The 14,919-nt window shown below is 42.4% G+C and overlaps 1 protein-coding gene across 1 annotated transcript; it reads left to right on the top strand.

Moving 5' to 3' along the window:
• Positions 1-1,882: 1,882 nt before the first annotated feature.
• ANKEF1 (ankyrin repeat and EF-hand domain containing 1) lies at positions 1,883-14,422 on the top strand (the record flags this gene model as incomplete). The annotated part of the gene is made up of 7 exons (XM_084261293.1): positions 1,883-2,228; positions 2,692-2,814; positions 6,926-7,748; positions 10,399-10,625; positions 11,816-11,991; positions 13,177-13,320; positions 14,339-14,422. The coding sequence occupies 7 exons, from the start codon at positions 1,883-1,885 to the stop codon at positions 14,420-14,422; spliced, it is 1,923 nt and encodes a 640-aa protein (XP_084117419.1).
• Between the last annotated feature and the right edge of the window lie 497 nt (positions 14,423-14,919).

The raw sequence follows: 14,919 nt of genomic DNA, 5'->3' as shown, positions 1-14,919 counted from the left end.
ACCTCAGGACTGTCTTTTCAGCACTCAGGACTGGTCCCAGTTTCCCAGAGGGCTGTATCTGGGCTGAGATCTCAACACAAGTTTGAAACCTGCTCAGTCAGACAGGAAGCACCAGAGAAGCGACCATCACTCAGTACTAAACTATGCCTCAGCCCAAGGTGAAGCATTTCTTGAGAGTGAACACCAAGGAGGTTTCAGAGAGAAAACCTGGCATTATAGACTATTCATTATGCTGGAATTCAGTTTCAGGAGGATTTTGCTGCATCACTCCTATTAAACGTTAGTTACATCCCAAAATCCAGTGCAATTATGTGTATAAAGCTGTAAATAGAGTGTTGCACTGTTACCATATTGGTTTCTTTTACGGAGGCATATAAGACTCATGCTTATCTCTATGGCCAGCATGCAAATGGATTAAATTTAGAAAGTGCTAAGCTATTTTCTCTCACTAAAGATAAAACACATGAAAATTTTGTTTACTGGTTTGTGAATAGACATAAATAAAGGGATGTTTTCAGCTTGAAATGTTGAAAACTGAAAAATGTTGAAAACTTTAAAAAAGCAGCAGTCAGGCACACCAGACAGTCAGTGAGTGAGAGTGCTGCCTATCAGACATTCCCTCTCCATCGATGTACCTTGATCGCAGCTTGGAAAGCTTTGTGAGAAAACAAGGGTCTGATTAAAATGATTTTCTTAATGATTTTCTCTCTAGGTGTACTGGGAAAAGGATTAATCTGAATTTGAAATGAGTTCATGCTCTCAACGAAAAACGATGGTGTAAGCTGGCAGAATGAAGGTAGCAATTCTGTCAGTGTTTGTCAACAGATAAAATTGTTGCTAAGCAGATGTTACAAGCTTGGGATTTATGATTATATTTTCATGAAGCCCTACCCAGAGCATGACATTCTCAAAGCCATGCTAACAATCCCTCATTCTCCATTAAAACATCTGCTACAGGTTAAGTGATGATGTAGGTATGGATGGCAGTATTTGCTTAATGAAACTTTGCAAGGTGCCATAGTTAGGTTTTCATTATAGAAGCCTGCTTGACTTGCCTGTAACTACCTGACTCTGGGTGCAGTTTTCTATCCCACCTGTGTTTGATTCTGTTGCATTTTTTCTAATAAAACTTGATTCAGCCACTTTCCAGAAATACTGCAAAGGAATATTAACTGTTACAGGTAAAATGTTGCAGTCATTTTCATGTCAACTGTTGGTTCTCAGCCCTTTGAAGCAAAGACTTTAAACTGGGTGGAATCTTGCTGGTAGTTGAACTGTGATAACAACAGACTTCACCATTTGGATGAAAATAATTTCACTTATGTTTATGGTAATAATTCTGTTACTGTATGTAAAGGATTAAAAGAATACTAAGATAAGTGACTGAAAAACACTGGAAAAAACTGATCACTCAGATGAGTGACGCTGGTATCGATGTTCTGCCTTAGCAAGTGCAGATGACACTGTGACTAGTGGGGCTTTTTCCCCTTTGAAGCACTAAAATGACAGAAGATCAGCCTTCCCTTAGGCTTCCAAGTAATTGTAGATGTTTCTTGAATGGAAAGCAGCCACCTGACAGCTTCTTAAACTTAATTTTCACCTTGAATGAGACTCTTCAGAACAGTTTGATGGCTAGGAAGAACAATTTTGCAAGGTGCTACATGTGTTTATATAGTCATTATACATGGTGTATATACTAAGTGAGATAAATTCGTTCAAAGCTTAGTGCTCTGTCAAGATCAAGTGAATATTTGCATGCCTTCAGCAGAGTTTGATTCCTGTTCTTACTGCTGTGTAATTATAATCACATCTCAGTGTTCACGTGTTTTCTTCTCTCCCTATGCAGGCATTACTTCCTTAAAAGAAGACATTTTTCCCCAGGATGCTGCCTGTAGATAAGAGACTTCAAAACTTACAGATTTACAAACTCCTTCAGTGTGTTCACCAGAAAGACAAGAAGCAAATAGAGAAGTTGGTCCAGAATGGACTCCCAAATCTCATTAATTTCACAGAGCCGATGGAAGGATATAGTGCCCTTCATTTCGCCTGCATGAAAAATGACATCGACATGTGCAGCTTCTTGTTGGAAGAGGGAGCTCATCCCGATGTCCAGGACAAAATGGGACGTACTCCAGCAATGAAGGCAGCTGAGCTGGGCCATGTCCTGGTTTTGGAGTTACTAGCAAAAGCTAAAGCGGACATGACTGTCGTGGATAATGAAGGGAAAAGTAAGTAAAAGGGAACTTTATCAGAACCAGAAACAGCACAAAACGACTCTTCACTGTGTTACACGCTTGCTGTGTATGTTGTGTCTGGTCTGTAGAGAGGAACCATGGTGGAGGGTAATCCTTACAGCTCAGCAGAAGCTACTGGACATAAGAGCTTTGATGAAAATGAAAATAATTCTCCCTGAACAGCCTAGGCCTTTAAGTCATGGGTCCCTCTGGTTCATAGCTGAAAGATAACTTGTGATCAAGAATCATGTTCCTCCCATTGCCTGTCATGTATTAAATTCTGGTTACTCCCCAAGTTCAGAAGCCCTAAACTCGAAGCCTTTTTTTTTTATATGTATATACCCCACCAGAAACTCCCTAGTGAAGGAGTTTGCCCATTCAGCTGTGAAGCTTAGAGCCTGAGTAACCTTCTTACCATTCAGTACTACACCTGAATCCCTGCTGGTTTTCTTTGCAGGTGTTTTGTTTTACTGCATTTTACCTACAAAGCGGCACTACCACTGCATGCAAATTGCCTTGGATCACGGTGCAGATGTTAACAACTGTACTACTGATGGCAAGCCTGTATTTCTACAAGTCTGTGAGGAAGCTCATGATATTAAAGAAATATGTCTGAATTTCTTGGAAAGAGGAGCAAATCCCAATGCAACAGACCCAGTATGAGTATTTCTATGACTAAGAACAGGAGTATAGAATAGTTGCCAGATGACTAGTGTATATGACCTTAAATCCTCACATAAAAATAATAAAGCAGTGACAAGTCTTTAACTCTGTGCCATGTATATTCCCTTCTGTATCACCCTTCTGTGTGGGGAAAAAGGATTTTGGTCTTCTGCTTGAACCACATATCCTGATTGAGATTTCTGTAGATCGGATATTTTAGAAAGCCAAAGTGTAACTTGGCCAGATCTTAGGCATTGCAGTGCACTGTACTCCAGTGAGGCCATGCTGATTTGCCTTGGTGTGCCCATCGGTTTTCAGGGTTTAGTTTCACTAAAGGCAAGCCCTGCATGAAACACCCGATGGAGAATACAAGCCAAGATGAGGCACAAGAAACTCTTTTCTCCCTTATGAATGGCTTAGCTATTCATTTGTTTATTTCCTTTAACAAAGACCTGAAGGACTGAAGATCTGTGCTGTTCATCAAGTCAAGGAACTCAAGCTTTCCCTTAAAGCTACCTCTGGCTTTTGCTTTGGTCCTAGTTTTGCAGTATTCTTCCTAGCTTGTAGCTAAACCAATGTTTGGCCATCCTTAGCCCATCCTCTCATGTCTGATTCATGCACTCACTACACCCGCAATATGAGAAACCTGGGGGTTTGGTTTGGTTTATGATATGATGGGCACATACCTGGTAACCTAAGGGGACCAGCTCACTGCTCTCTTTGCCCCTCTGTAGAGTGGCAATTCAGATATTCCAAGTGTTGCAGTGGCCAACAGGTTAATAAGAGGCAATCCTTGATACCAGATGTGCTGTTCTTGGGAAGGTGTCCAGGTCTACCAAATCCGTCCATTACAAAGAAAATAGGTACCTGCTAATGGCAAACATATGCTGTTACCTAGAAAAAAAAACAGCACTAATGTATTAGATCGTGAACTTTTCCTCTCACGGAGCAGTAGTGAAACCCCCCAGTTGCTTTGCTTTCCCTGCAGCCCTTCTCCAGCCGTAGCTCCTTATGCTTCTTCACAGTGGAGGTTGTGTTTTGTGTTTTATAAATGTCTGAGAGCACACACACAGAACAAAGACTTCTGTAACTAAAGAATTGGTTTTCATGGGGACTATTCCAGGGACTGAAGTTATTAATGTACCTGAGTGGCTGGGGTTCGACTACATAGAACTCCTTGAAAGAGTCCAGCACAGGGCCTCAAAGATGATGGAGTGGAACACCTTCCTTATGAGGAGAGGCTGAGAGAGCTGGGCCTCTTTAGCTTGGAGAAGACTGAGGGGTGACCTCGTTAATGTTTATAAATATCTCAAGGCTGAGAGTCAGGAGGATGGAGCCAGACTCTTTTCAGTGATGGCCAGGGACAGGACAAGGGGCAGCGGGTGCAAGGTGGAGCAGAGGAAGTTCCATGTGAATGTAAGGAGGAACTTTTTCACTGTGAGGGTGACAGAGCACTGGGACAGGCTGCCCAGAGGGGCTGTGGAGTCTCCTTCTCTGGAGACATTCAAACCTTGCCTGGACACATTCTTGTGTGATTTAGTCTGGGTGCTCCTGCTCTGCAGGGGGGTTGGACTAGATGAGCTTTCGAGGTCCCTTCCAACTCCTAACATTCTGGGATTCTGCAATTCTGTAATACTCATGTTAGCAGCATTATGACTAGATACTTAAAGTTTACTACAAGAATCTTTAAAACTATTAGGTTTTATGCCACCTTGCAAAAATCAGATGATACTGTTCCAACCTGCACTGGCATAGGAAACAAACTCTGAACTGCTTCCTTGCTGCCTTGCAGGCTACAGGTCGCACAGCCTTAATGGCAGCCGCAAGCGAAGGTGCTCTCGAGGTGGTGCGTGGTCTGCTTGAGAGAGGCGTCGACGTTAACCTGTTTGACCTTGAAAGACACAGCGCAGCACATTTTGCAGCCAAAGGAGGCTTTTTTGAGGTAAGGACTGCTGCAAAGCCAAGCCTGCTTTTGTAGGTGGTGGTTTAGGTTTTTTGGTTTTGCTTTATGTTTTGAATCCAGTATCTGAGCTGATCAAAGCAGAATCAGCAGCAGCCACTAACAACTTCTTCCCAAGCATCAAAGGGAATCCAGCAGCGAGAGTCTCTCTCATCATTGCAGAGCCTTTTTGGGCAGGGTGCTGCTGAGTGTGTGTGTGAGTGTGGCTGTCTGGTGTGCACAGCTTTCCTCTCGGCGTGTAGCGTATCGCAGCTGCGTAACATGGGTGAAACACTCCCCTGACAAGGAGGGCAGATGCAAACAGCTGCAGGTAGGTGCTTTCTTCCTATAGCAACTTCAGAGGATATAAAATGATGCTGTTTTGATTGTGTGTGCAATGACAGAATGACTTTAAGGCAGTGGCTTGCAATAGGCTGGCAGGAGTGCAGGTTGGCCTTGATGTCTGCAACTGAACAAGGTTTCTATTTCCTTCCTTTCTATTTCTATATAACATGGTATATCTAAAACTTGGGCATTCTGTGCACACTGATCAGCTGGGCCTGGGACAGAAGTTCACTATATAAACTGGGAATATATGACATTACACTTATTTGTAAATTATTGTCATGCTTCCCCATCTTAGGATTTTTGGTGGTACTTTATTTTAATTTCTAGATTTTGAGGATTATTTCAGCTTACAATGGAGACTTGGGCCTGATTGCTATGAACGGTAACACACCACTTCATTACGCTGCAGAGGGAGGATTTGCAAATTGCTGCAAGTTCATAGGACAAAGAGGTACCTTAGAATAAGTTCCTTTGCAACTAGGATGTGTATTCTTTTCTGTGCTAAGGGAGAGATTTCACTTGGGCATTTATGAAAGATTTGACTCCCTGAGACATTATGTGGCATATGTAACTCTCATTAACAAGTCCCTAACACAGGCTTTCTACTAATGTGGCTGAGCTAAAATATACCTTAAAGAAAGCAGCAGAACCATAGTGGGTTTGTATAATTTAGAACTGGACTGTATTAAGTGGTTCTGGGTTTAGTTGTTTTTAGAAGAAGCATATTGAATCTTCCAATAGAAAATTGATTTTGGTTTGCTGGTCATTTGAAAAAAAAAAAGTTATCTCAATGTAGTCATGGAGAAAACCTGGCACTGAAATGTCCTCCAAAGAAGCTATGGTGATTTCCTAATGTAATCAGATAATGGTATCACTTTGTGCTTTGATTCAAGAGCACCATGCAAAATCCTACATTCTGTTGTTGTGATTCAGACGTTTAACTAGTGGTCCATCGCTGGATTGCAAGGTTGGGCTGTGGAACAGTGAGTGACATTTTAATCTTAGCTTGGTTCTTCTTTATGTTGCTCACCACTTTAAGTGAGAATGTAAAATTGGCACTGAACTTCTGCTTTCCTGTATGTATTCGTGAGCAGATGGATAAGCAGGGCATGGGTTGCTCAATGAACCTCCTTTTGGGAAACAAACAGGGACACGTGACTAACCTGGCAGTCTGAGGTCAATGATGTGGTGCCGTTATTATCGTTCTTTATAGTTCCCATGGGATAAAATTGTAGACCTGTGGCAATTGGTTGCAGCATCTCCCCTACAAGGAAAGGCTGAAAGAACTGGGGCTGTTCAGCCTTGAGAAAAGAAGCCTGAGAGGGTATCTGATCAATGTTTATAAAGATCTGAATTGTGGGACACGGGGAAATGACCAGCCTCTTCTCAGTGGTCTGTGGGGACAGGACCAGGGGTGATAGCCTCAAGCTGGAGCACAGGAAGTTCTGCACCACTATGTGCAAGCACTTTTTCACAGTGAGGGTGACAGAGCCCTGGGACAGGCTGCCCAGGGGGCTGTGGAGTCTCTTTCTCTGGAGATATTCAAGACCTCTCTGGATGCCTCCCTGTGACCTGTCCCAGGGAACCCGCTTTGGCAGGAGGGTTGGACTCGATCATCTCTGGGGGTCCCTTCTAACCCCTACGATTCTATGATACTGTGATACTGCAAATCTTTTCTATTATGTAATCAGCAATCACTAATTCCCCTGCACTACCAGTGAAATTATGCCCCTGTTTTTAGGTTGTGATCCTACGTGGACAAACCTGTTAAATAAGACCCCAAGAGCTGTTGCCAAGGAAAAGGGTTTTAAAGCAGCAGCAGCAGAATTACGTAGAACTGAAGATGCCTTTAAGAAACGGTCCAAGCCTGAGGCGAAGGAGGACAACCCGTGCTGGGCGCTGAGGCTGTACGACTGGTCCTTGGAGCACCAGGCTGTGGTCTGCCAGGCGCTCGAGGCCTTCAACCGAGGGGACGGGACGGTGGCTAGAGATGACTTTGTATCAGTTATTCAGAAGCATTGCGCCTTCGTGGACGCTGAGCAAATACTAACTATTGCTGAAAAGCATGAAGGATCTCAGCCTGAGGGAATCAGCATAGAGGAATTCTTTAAAGGCTCTAAATACCTGCAGAAGAACTACCTTATATCATCCTTTGGACCCAAAGGGAAGAAGGGGAAGAAAAGGAAGAAAAGAAGAGGCAAAAGAGGCGTCGCCGTCCCTGTGCCCATTTGCGTGCTTCCCAAGAGCGTGGGTCCGCTTAGGGAGGACGGCTTCCCTGTGTACATGATCGAGGCTGCCCAGAGCATTGCTGACAGCTACCACCCTAACAGAGACCACCCACCCGCCCACCCCGTGCACGACGACCGGGCCTGGTATATGGATGAGCCAAGGAAGATGTACATGAATATTAACTACCTCGTCAGAGCGGGAGACTTTCTGTCTCTGCAGAAAGCGTTTGAGGAGGGTGTGCCAGTAGATATTAAAGATAAATACTACAAAACACCTTTGATGGCTGCATGTGCAAGTGGGAACACAGATGTAGTGCAGTATCTTCTGGACATGGGGTAAGATCATTTCAGAGATTGTTTTTTTTTAAATTTGCTACGCTGAAAGGGCTTTCAAAAGCATAAATTTTCAGTGAGCATTTGCAAATCATATGAGGTGTAGCTGAGAGAGCTGGGAATGTTTAGCCTGGAGAAGAGGAGGCTGAGGGGAGACTATCACCACCTACACCTGAAAGGAGGGTGTAGAGAGGTGGGCAATGGTCTCTTCAGTCTGGTGACAGGGGATAGGGCAAGGGGAAATGGCACTAAGCTGTGCCAGATCAGATGTTAGGATGTGCCAGATCTGTGTCAGATCAGATGTTAGGAAAAATTTCTTCACTGAAAGAGTTGTCAGGGACTGGAACAGGCTGCCCAGGGAGGGCGTTGAGTCACCATCCCTGGCTGTGTTTAACAGACGGGTAGATGAGGTACTTAGGGATATGGTTTAGCATAGGGCAGGAATGGTTGGACTCAGTGATCTTAAAGGTTTTTTACAACCTCGTGATTCTGTAAAGGTGCAGCTGCCTATGGTTTGTTTTATATTTACATAACGTTTCATATTAAAGTTCATTCTGGAAGATCTTGAGTTACAAAGGCTGAGTTTATTATTTTTCATATTTTAGTAACAGGGAAATACAAACACCCAAGTAGGAAGTTCCCCCAGTCTGAAATTTTTGGTGTCTGGGCTGTCGAGATTTTTGTTACGTGCAGAGTGCCCACCAAGCCAGTCTCTTGGAACTGCAGTTAGCTCATACCTGTGTCTCAAATAGCCCATCCTTCCAACTCCCAAGGTCCTGTGATTCTGTGAGCCTCAAAATTCAACATTAATCATCAGATGAATGGTTTTGGGGAAATCTGGCTCAAGTGACTTGCCTGAAAGCATCAAGGTACTCTTATCTGAATTGTCAAGCTATTACTAGACTTCCCTCTTCAACATGCCAGGTCCTTCACATGTATCTGCATGTGTTTTACATGTGTTTTAAGGGGATAAAGTTTATAATCATTTCCTCCCCAGCAGGCTGAGGCAGCAGGACTTACACCTACTGTTTAGTCTGCTCCTGACTTTAGAAGTGCTTCGACAATTTTGCAGCCTACAGACACAGAATCACAAGGTTGGAAAAGACCTTTAAGATCATCAAGTCCAACCATTCCCGTCCTATGCTAAACCATATCCCTAAGTACCTCATCTACCCTGTTTTTTAAACACACCCAGGGATGGTGACCCAACCCCCTCCCTGGGCATCCTGTTCCACATGCCTACAACGCTTTCAGTGAAGAATTTTTTCCTAACATCTAATCTGAACCTTTCCATACTTGTGGAAAATCTCAGTGACAGCTTAAAAATGAAAACAATCTTAAAACAAATTCAGTCATACTTGTGTAACAGACTAATCTCTTCTTTTTTATGGTCAGACTGCTGTAGTCCTACAGCCATTCACATGAACACTTAAATGAACATTCTTCAAAGATACTTACATCAGCTTTGTCCTCTTCCTATAGCTAGAACTCAGGATAAGTGGCTGTCATTGTTGCCTTAGTTCCTGCAAAGACTTAGCAGCACATGGATGTTTACAGGCCCTGGTAATTACGCTGACATTCCTGGAGCATATGGAAAGTTGTGTAAATGTGTATGTTCAGGTCTTCCAAAGATAAGCATGCAAGAGTTAGCAAATTAATCTAGTAAATTAATCCCCACTGCTTTCATCAAGCTTCACTAGACAGCACTGGAGTCACATCTCATTATATCTGTTAGACCTAGAAATGTAATAACTTTGTTTAAAAAATAAGTACTGATTTTGAGACTTTAAAATTGACAGAAATCAGAAAACAGAGAGGGAAGTTACTGGTACAGAGTTTAGCTTTGCATCTTTCAACAGCATGGCTTTGAGATACTTGTGTGGGAGTTGATATACTTGTTACAAGAGAACCTTTTCAGTGTGGTATCACAAATCCATATCGAATAGGAAACCAAACATTTATCCAGAGCTATGGGAAATGCTTAGTTTTAAACATAAATTGATGGTAACTACTTTCTATCTGGTTCCAGAAAGACTCAGAAGTGAGTTGAATTTGGGCTAAAGGTAAATCGAGTGCTTGATCAGGAGGAAACGCAGCAGAACTTTTAAGTCAGAGCTGTGTTGTCCCTGTTCCATTCAATTCTTTTATTCCTGTTAGAATGAAGTTATCAAAAAGGACTCGGGGTAGAGTGATCATCAGTATAAGCATGGAGGTTGTGTTGGGAGAGAAAGGGGAATAACTGGAACCACTTATTTTAATGAGAAATATAAAAAGGAAAGGCAAACCACATACAAATAAACCATAACAGCTAAGCAGGATAGACAAAAAAGGTAAGACTGGTAGGTCAGGGGAATGCACTGTGACAAGATCCCACCAAAGGTAGAATTCTGAAAAATATTTAAAAATGAAGCGAGAAAAGATGAGCAGAAGAACATGTACTTTTGATCGAGAGCTGAGTATTAACCATCTGATCAAAAGAGCCAAAAATCAGATGCTAAAGCCGTTTCAGAGTAGCACTAGCAATATGAAAATGCTTACTGACATGGAACATGCCGTGGCAGCGGCAGTTAGCATTGATCACATGTGGAGACGTGGATGCTGCTGCACCCAGTAGTGACCTTCATCAGCCACCACTCCTCTCATGCTTCTGTAGGGCTGATGTAAACACAACAGACAACTTCATGTGGACTCCCCTCCATCACGCCTGCTATAACGGACACCTGGATGTTGCGGAGCTGCTAGTGGAGGCTGGAGCCGCAGTGGATGCCCCTGCAATCGGCAACGCAACCCCGCTAATGAGAGCCATCGAGATCTGCAGATTGGATATAGTCTGGTTTTTAATCAACCAGGGTGCTGACATCCAAATGACAAACAGCAATGGTAAATATCAACCCTTCCCCAAAACGCCCCTTTCCTCGCGTGCATACACATTTTATTAAAAAAACCCTACATTCTTGGACTCTTTGAGAAGTATTTGGGATTTATGATTGCTGTCAGGAATGGGATGAAGGTAAGAGTTAGGTTCAGTCAGTTTTCTACAGTATGAAGTCGCTGTTCTAAGTAGTCAGCTTTCCTGGGGTTTATGCATCTAGGAAATAAAGTAACAAGGTTAATTACATGATTAATCTTGTCACTTTATTGCTCCTCACAGAGTTAGAAGTGTCTTTAATGAAAAAGTTCTAGCTCGTTCTTCATAATATTTGATGGAAAACCAGATTTTAGTTGTGGCCAGCATGTGCTCTGCCACCCATTTGAATAACTTACTTTTATGCACAGACAGTGCTGGTTTCAATTTCTTACTGCTTAGCATGTAATTTATACTCCCTGAGAAAAAAAAGTACTTAGAAAACCAAATCTGAACCGATACTGCAGTGCTACCTCCTCCCAGCAGCTCTCTCATTCAGTATTATTTCCTCTATTTTCAGAGTAATTTAAACATTTATCACATTTGATGCCCTTGCTCTTACATAGGAAGCAATATTGCCATATAAGGCAACTTGCCTTCCCCAAACGCTTTGTAGGTGAAACGTTACTTGTAGAAGGGATGTCTGTTGTCCATCCACATGAACTTCCAATTCAATGGCACTTCAGTCTCTCACCTCATAATATCCAGGAGAGTTTTTCCTTTCTTCAGCACGGTTTAAACCATGGGGCTTTCTCTTGACTCCTTGTCAGCCACAGAGCAAGCACTGCAAGAGGTAGATACCTGCAGTAACCTGGCCTACATTCCTAACCTTGTACTCCACTAGCCATCTCCTAGTGCTAAATGCTCTCAAAAATTAAAATGACACCCTGTAGGACCAGTATATTCAGCTGCAAATGTCAGGACATTAAGAGCAAACTCATTTTTGCACGCTCTTATTTCTGCAAGCCATGCTGATGACTGCCAGTCCTCACACAAACATCAGGCACGCTGCTGGCACACAGAATGGTTAATAAAACAGAGGTCTAATTATATTCAGTTAACTGTAGTGTCATTATCCAGTTGCAATAACAAGTGCCAAAGTTCATTTCCATGGCTCATACAGGTATTTGTTGGTTTTGGGTTTTTGTTTGTATTTTTAATACAGGACAGAATGCTCTTGATATTGCTAAGGTATTTGCAGATTCTAGAATAATTGATCTGCTCCAAGATAAACTGGAAAATTTGCCAGAAGTACCAGAAAAAAAAACAACAGAGAAAGAAAAAGTTGTGAAGCCCAAGTTACCTTCTGCAGTGATGCCTGTAGAAGCTGTGAAAAAAGAGGTATGAGAGATGGTAACAAGGGATCAATTCACCAATAGTTAGTAGAGCGCTTCTTTCTTTCATTTATTTGATATCCATGTCTCTCCAAAGCTCTAAACCAGTTTAAAGTGAGAATTCTTAGTTGTTCAAGTGAGTATTTTCACAACCCTGTCCTGCTCTTGTCAGTACTAGTGCATTGGTTGAAATCTGACTTGTTAAGGATTTGAACTTCATGCCTTCCCCAGTCCCATTGAAGAATTGTGTCCTATTCCACTGACAGGACACTGAAAAATATTGCCTGTTCTTTCCCCCTCCTCCTGAAAGTATACAATCATCCAGGTTTGTTGTGAAAAATACTGAACAACTGGTAACTAATTTCTTAAAGGGAGCACCTGTTTCTTCACAGGGTAAGATCAAGGCCCTTCAAGCTAGAATAAAGGTCTTTTTAGTCTGCTAATTGATCTCTCTGAGGTGATACCAGGCTTACTGACTTCTCATTTCCCAGCCTGTCTCACATCTTTCCTCTTCTACTGTGGACTTGAGTCCCATTTCTAAACCTCACACTGATGCTGACTGCTGTACCTCTGAACATCATTCCATTCTACCCCCACAGAAGCCTGGAGTACCTCACCATTTCCCTTGTTCCTAAGATGACATCAGCCTCTGTGACCACATCCTGGTTATCTTAACTGTGGATGAGATCTTCTTGATTTACCAGTGGTACTAGTTACTCAGACCAGGGAAGCTATTCAGAGAGAAAATGTGATGGCTCTGCATGTGTCCTTCAGCAGTCTTGCCCTGGATGGTGTAATAAATGCGTCCCAGGAGCCAAGGGTTGTTTTCCCCCTTTTAAAAATGTTTTGAACATCAGAGATAGTGTAGGACCTTTCATAGGCAGGAGAACAACAACTTACTTATTCATTACCTGGCACACCAGTGGTGCTATGTGATTGTCTTGTGAGTCTTAAAGAGCAGTTAATTTTCTAGTGTCCAAGGAGGAGAGTCATCCTCAACCTTATAAATGGTTCCCCCTCACAATTTTTGGTTATTAAAAAAATATGAGCTTTAAGAAAAACAGACTCTGAATGGATAAAGAAAAATGCACCCACAGTGAATAGACAGCAGGAGAAGTATCAGAAGATGCAGGATATATGTGCCTTGCTTCTGAACGTGATACGTTTGTGTAACTGAAAACTTCTCTTTCAGCCTTCAGAGGTGTCTCTGCCAGCTCTAGAAAAAGCCATTCTAGAAAAGACAGCACATTCCCCTGAGGACAACGTTGTTTACCTGAACTCTCTGATAACCAGCGGTGCTACCAGGAAAGTGGACATCGCATTCAAGCCCAGAAAAGTATGTACAGTAACAGACCACAGCCAGCGTGACATGAACTTAAAGGCAGGCCTTGCTGTGGATCCAAACCCAGAACCATCTGGTGAAATGACTTCTTAATTCAGCTAGTTTATAGATAAAGTGACATAGGCTAGAGAGATTGCCACAGAACAACAGCAAGCTGAAGAGTCCATATGTATGTGTATACACGTTATGTACATATTCACATGAAACAAATTATCATGGAAATCAAGCTCTTACCAGGTTTTAAAATAGGATGAAAGTACACCCACAGTAGAACACAAATGCAGCTGTGTTCCTGGTATGGATTTTACTTTCCTGCACTTGAAGGATAGGAGTCCTTGTGTATGGGACCAGCAGCAACTTCTAACTTGCCCTCTCAGTTAGTTACCACGTGATTACTTGTGTCAGAGACAGTTTCTGACTGGATCATAGTACACAGAATATTTACTACTTTGAGAATACTGGGAATATGGGTTTTGTATCAGGAACGTGTTAATATTCATTAACTAATAACCAAGAAACAGAAAAAGATGGTCACAAAGAAGTAATTTTTTTCATATATTTTCCCCTTAAAAAGGAAAAGACCACCATTGCTGCCTGAGAAGTTCTGTTTTGGAGTTTGTTTACCATTTCCCTGACCCTGATTTGTGCTAGTTTCTGCCAGGGTCCCTGGGGAATAAGGCTACATTGCCAGTGACTCTACAGATAATTACTGTTTTCCTCTCTGAGGGACTTGGGCCCGAGTCAGGTGTTCTGAACGATTAGCTTTGGCTCTTCTTTCCCACGTTATCCCTAATCTGAGCAAGTTACAGATTGGAATCGACAGGAGAATGCTCTGCTTATACATACACAAATTGTTGTGGTATCTTGCACTGAGAGGCCACACTGGTTGTCTTCTGTGTCTCTGGATGGAAAGGAGTGCTAGAACATGACTCTGTCTGGCTAACATTGACTTCTTAATGCCTCAGTTGCAGAAGTCATGTCCAAATTAACTACAACTACCTTTGTTTTCCAGATTTGGGCCCCTGAAGCGGCAACAGAGGAGCTAGTAAGAAAGCAAGAATTGCTCCGTGAACGCTTTAATCTTGACAACCACTGAGAAAGTTTCATGACCCCCTTTAATCGAAAAGCTACAGATTAACCATGCCAACTGGAAGAAGCTATGTGAGTATGTATTTTGAGAGGACACAAATCTAAAAAGCAGCCACTCTGTACGTAAGGAACATGCAGTGCTCAGTAAATGTATCTCAGATGCAATTAAAAAAGGAAATGCAGCAAGTTTTTTCTCTGTAGATTATGTTGCTTACACACAATCTTTGTTGAGGGCTTAGTCTAGGGAAAGGTTCCTCCTCATGTGATTCTGAGTCTTGGAGCAGGCTCAGAACAGTTCATGGAATGGCCACCGCTGTGCCACACGTGTCCTTTTTCTTTGTCAAGGTATGGCTTTATGAGGCTATTTTTATCCCCAACAAAATGACTTGGAAAATAAAAGTGTTACTTTTCTACTGAAAGACCATTAAATGTGAAGACTTGGAGACAGCATTCAGAAATTATTTAGGACACCAATGTTCTCAGCTGTCTGAAGAGGCAAAAGGA

The sequence above is a fragment of the Gallinula chloropus genome (genome assembly GCF_964237585.1).
Source record: "Gallinula chloropus genome assembly, chromosome: 3".
Lineage (NCBI taxonomy): Eukaryota > Metazoa > Chordata > Aves > Gruiformes > Rallidae > Gallinula > Gallinula chloropus.
The sequence above is the reverse complement of the archived record's forward strand: the minus strand, read 5'-3'. Positions and strand labels throughout refer to the sequence as shown.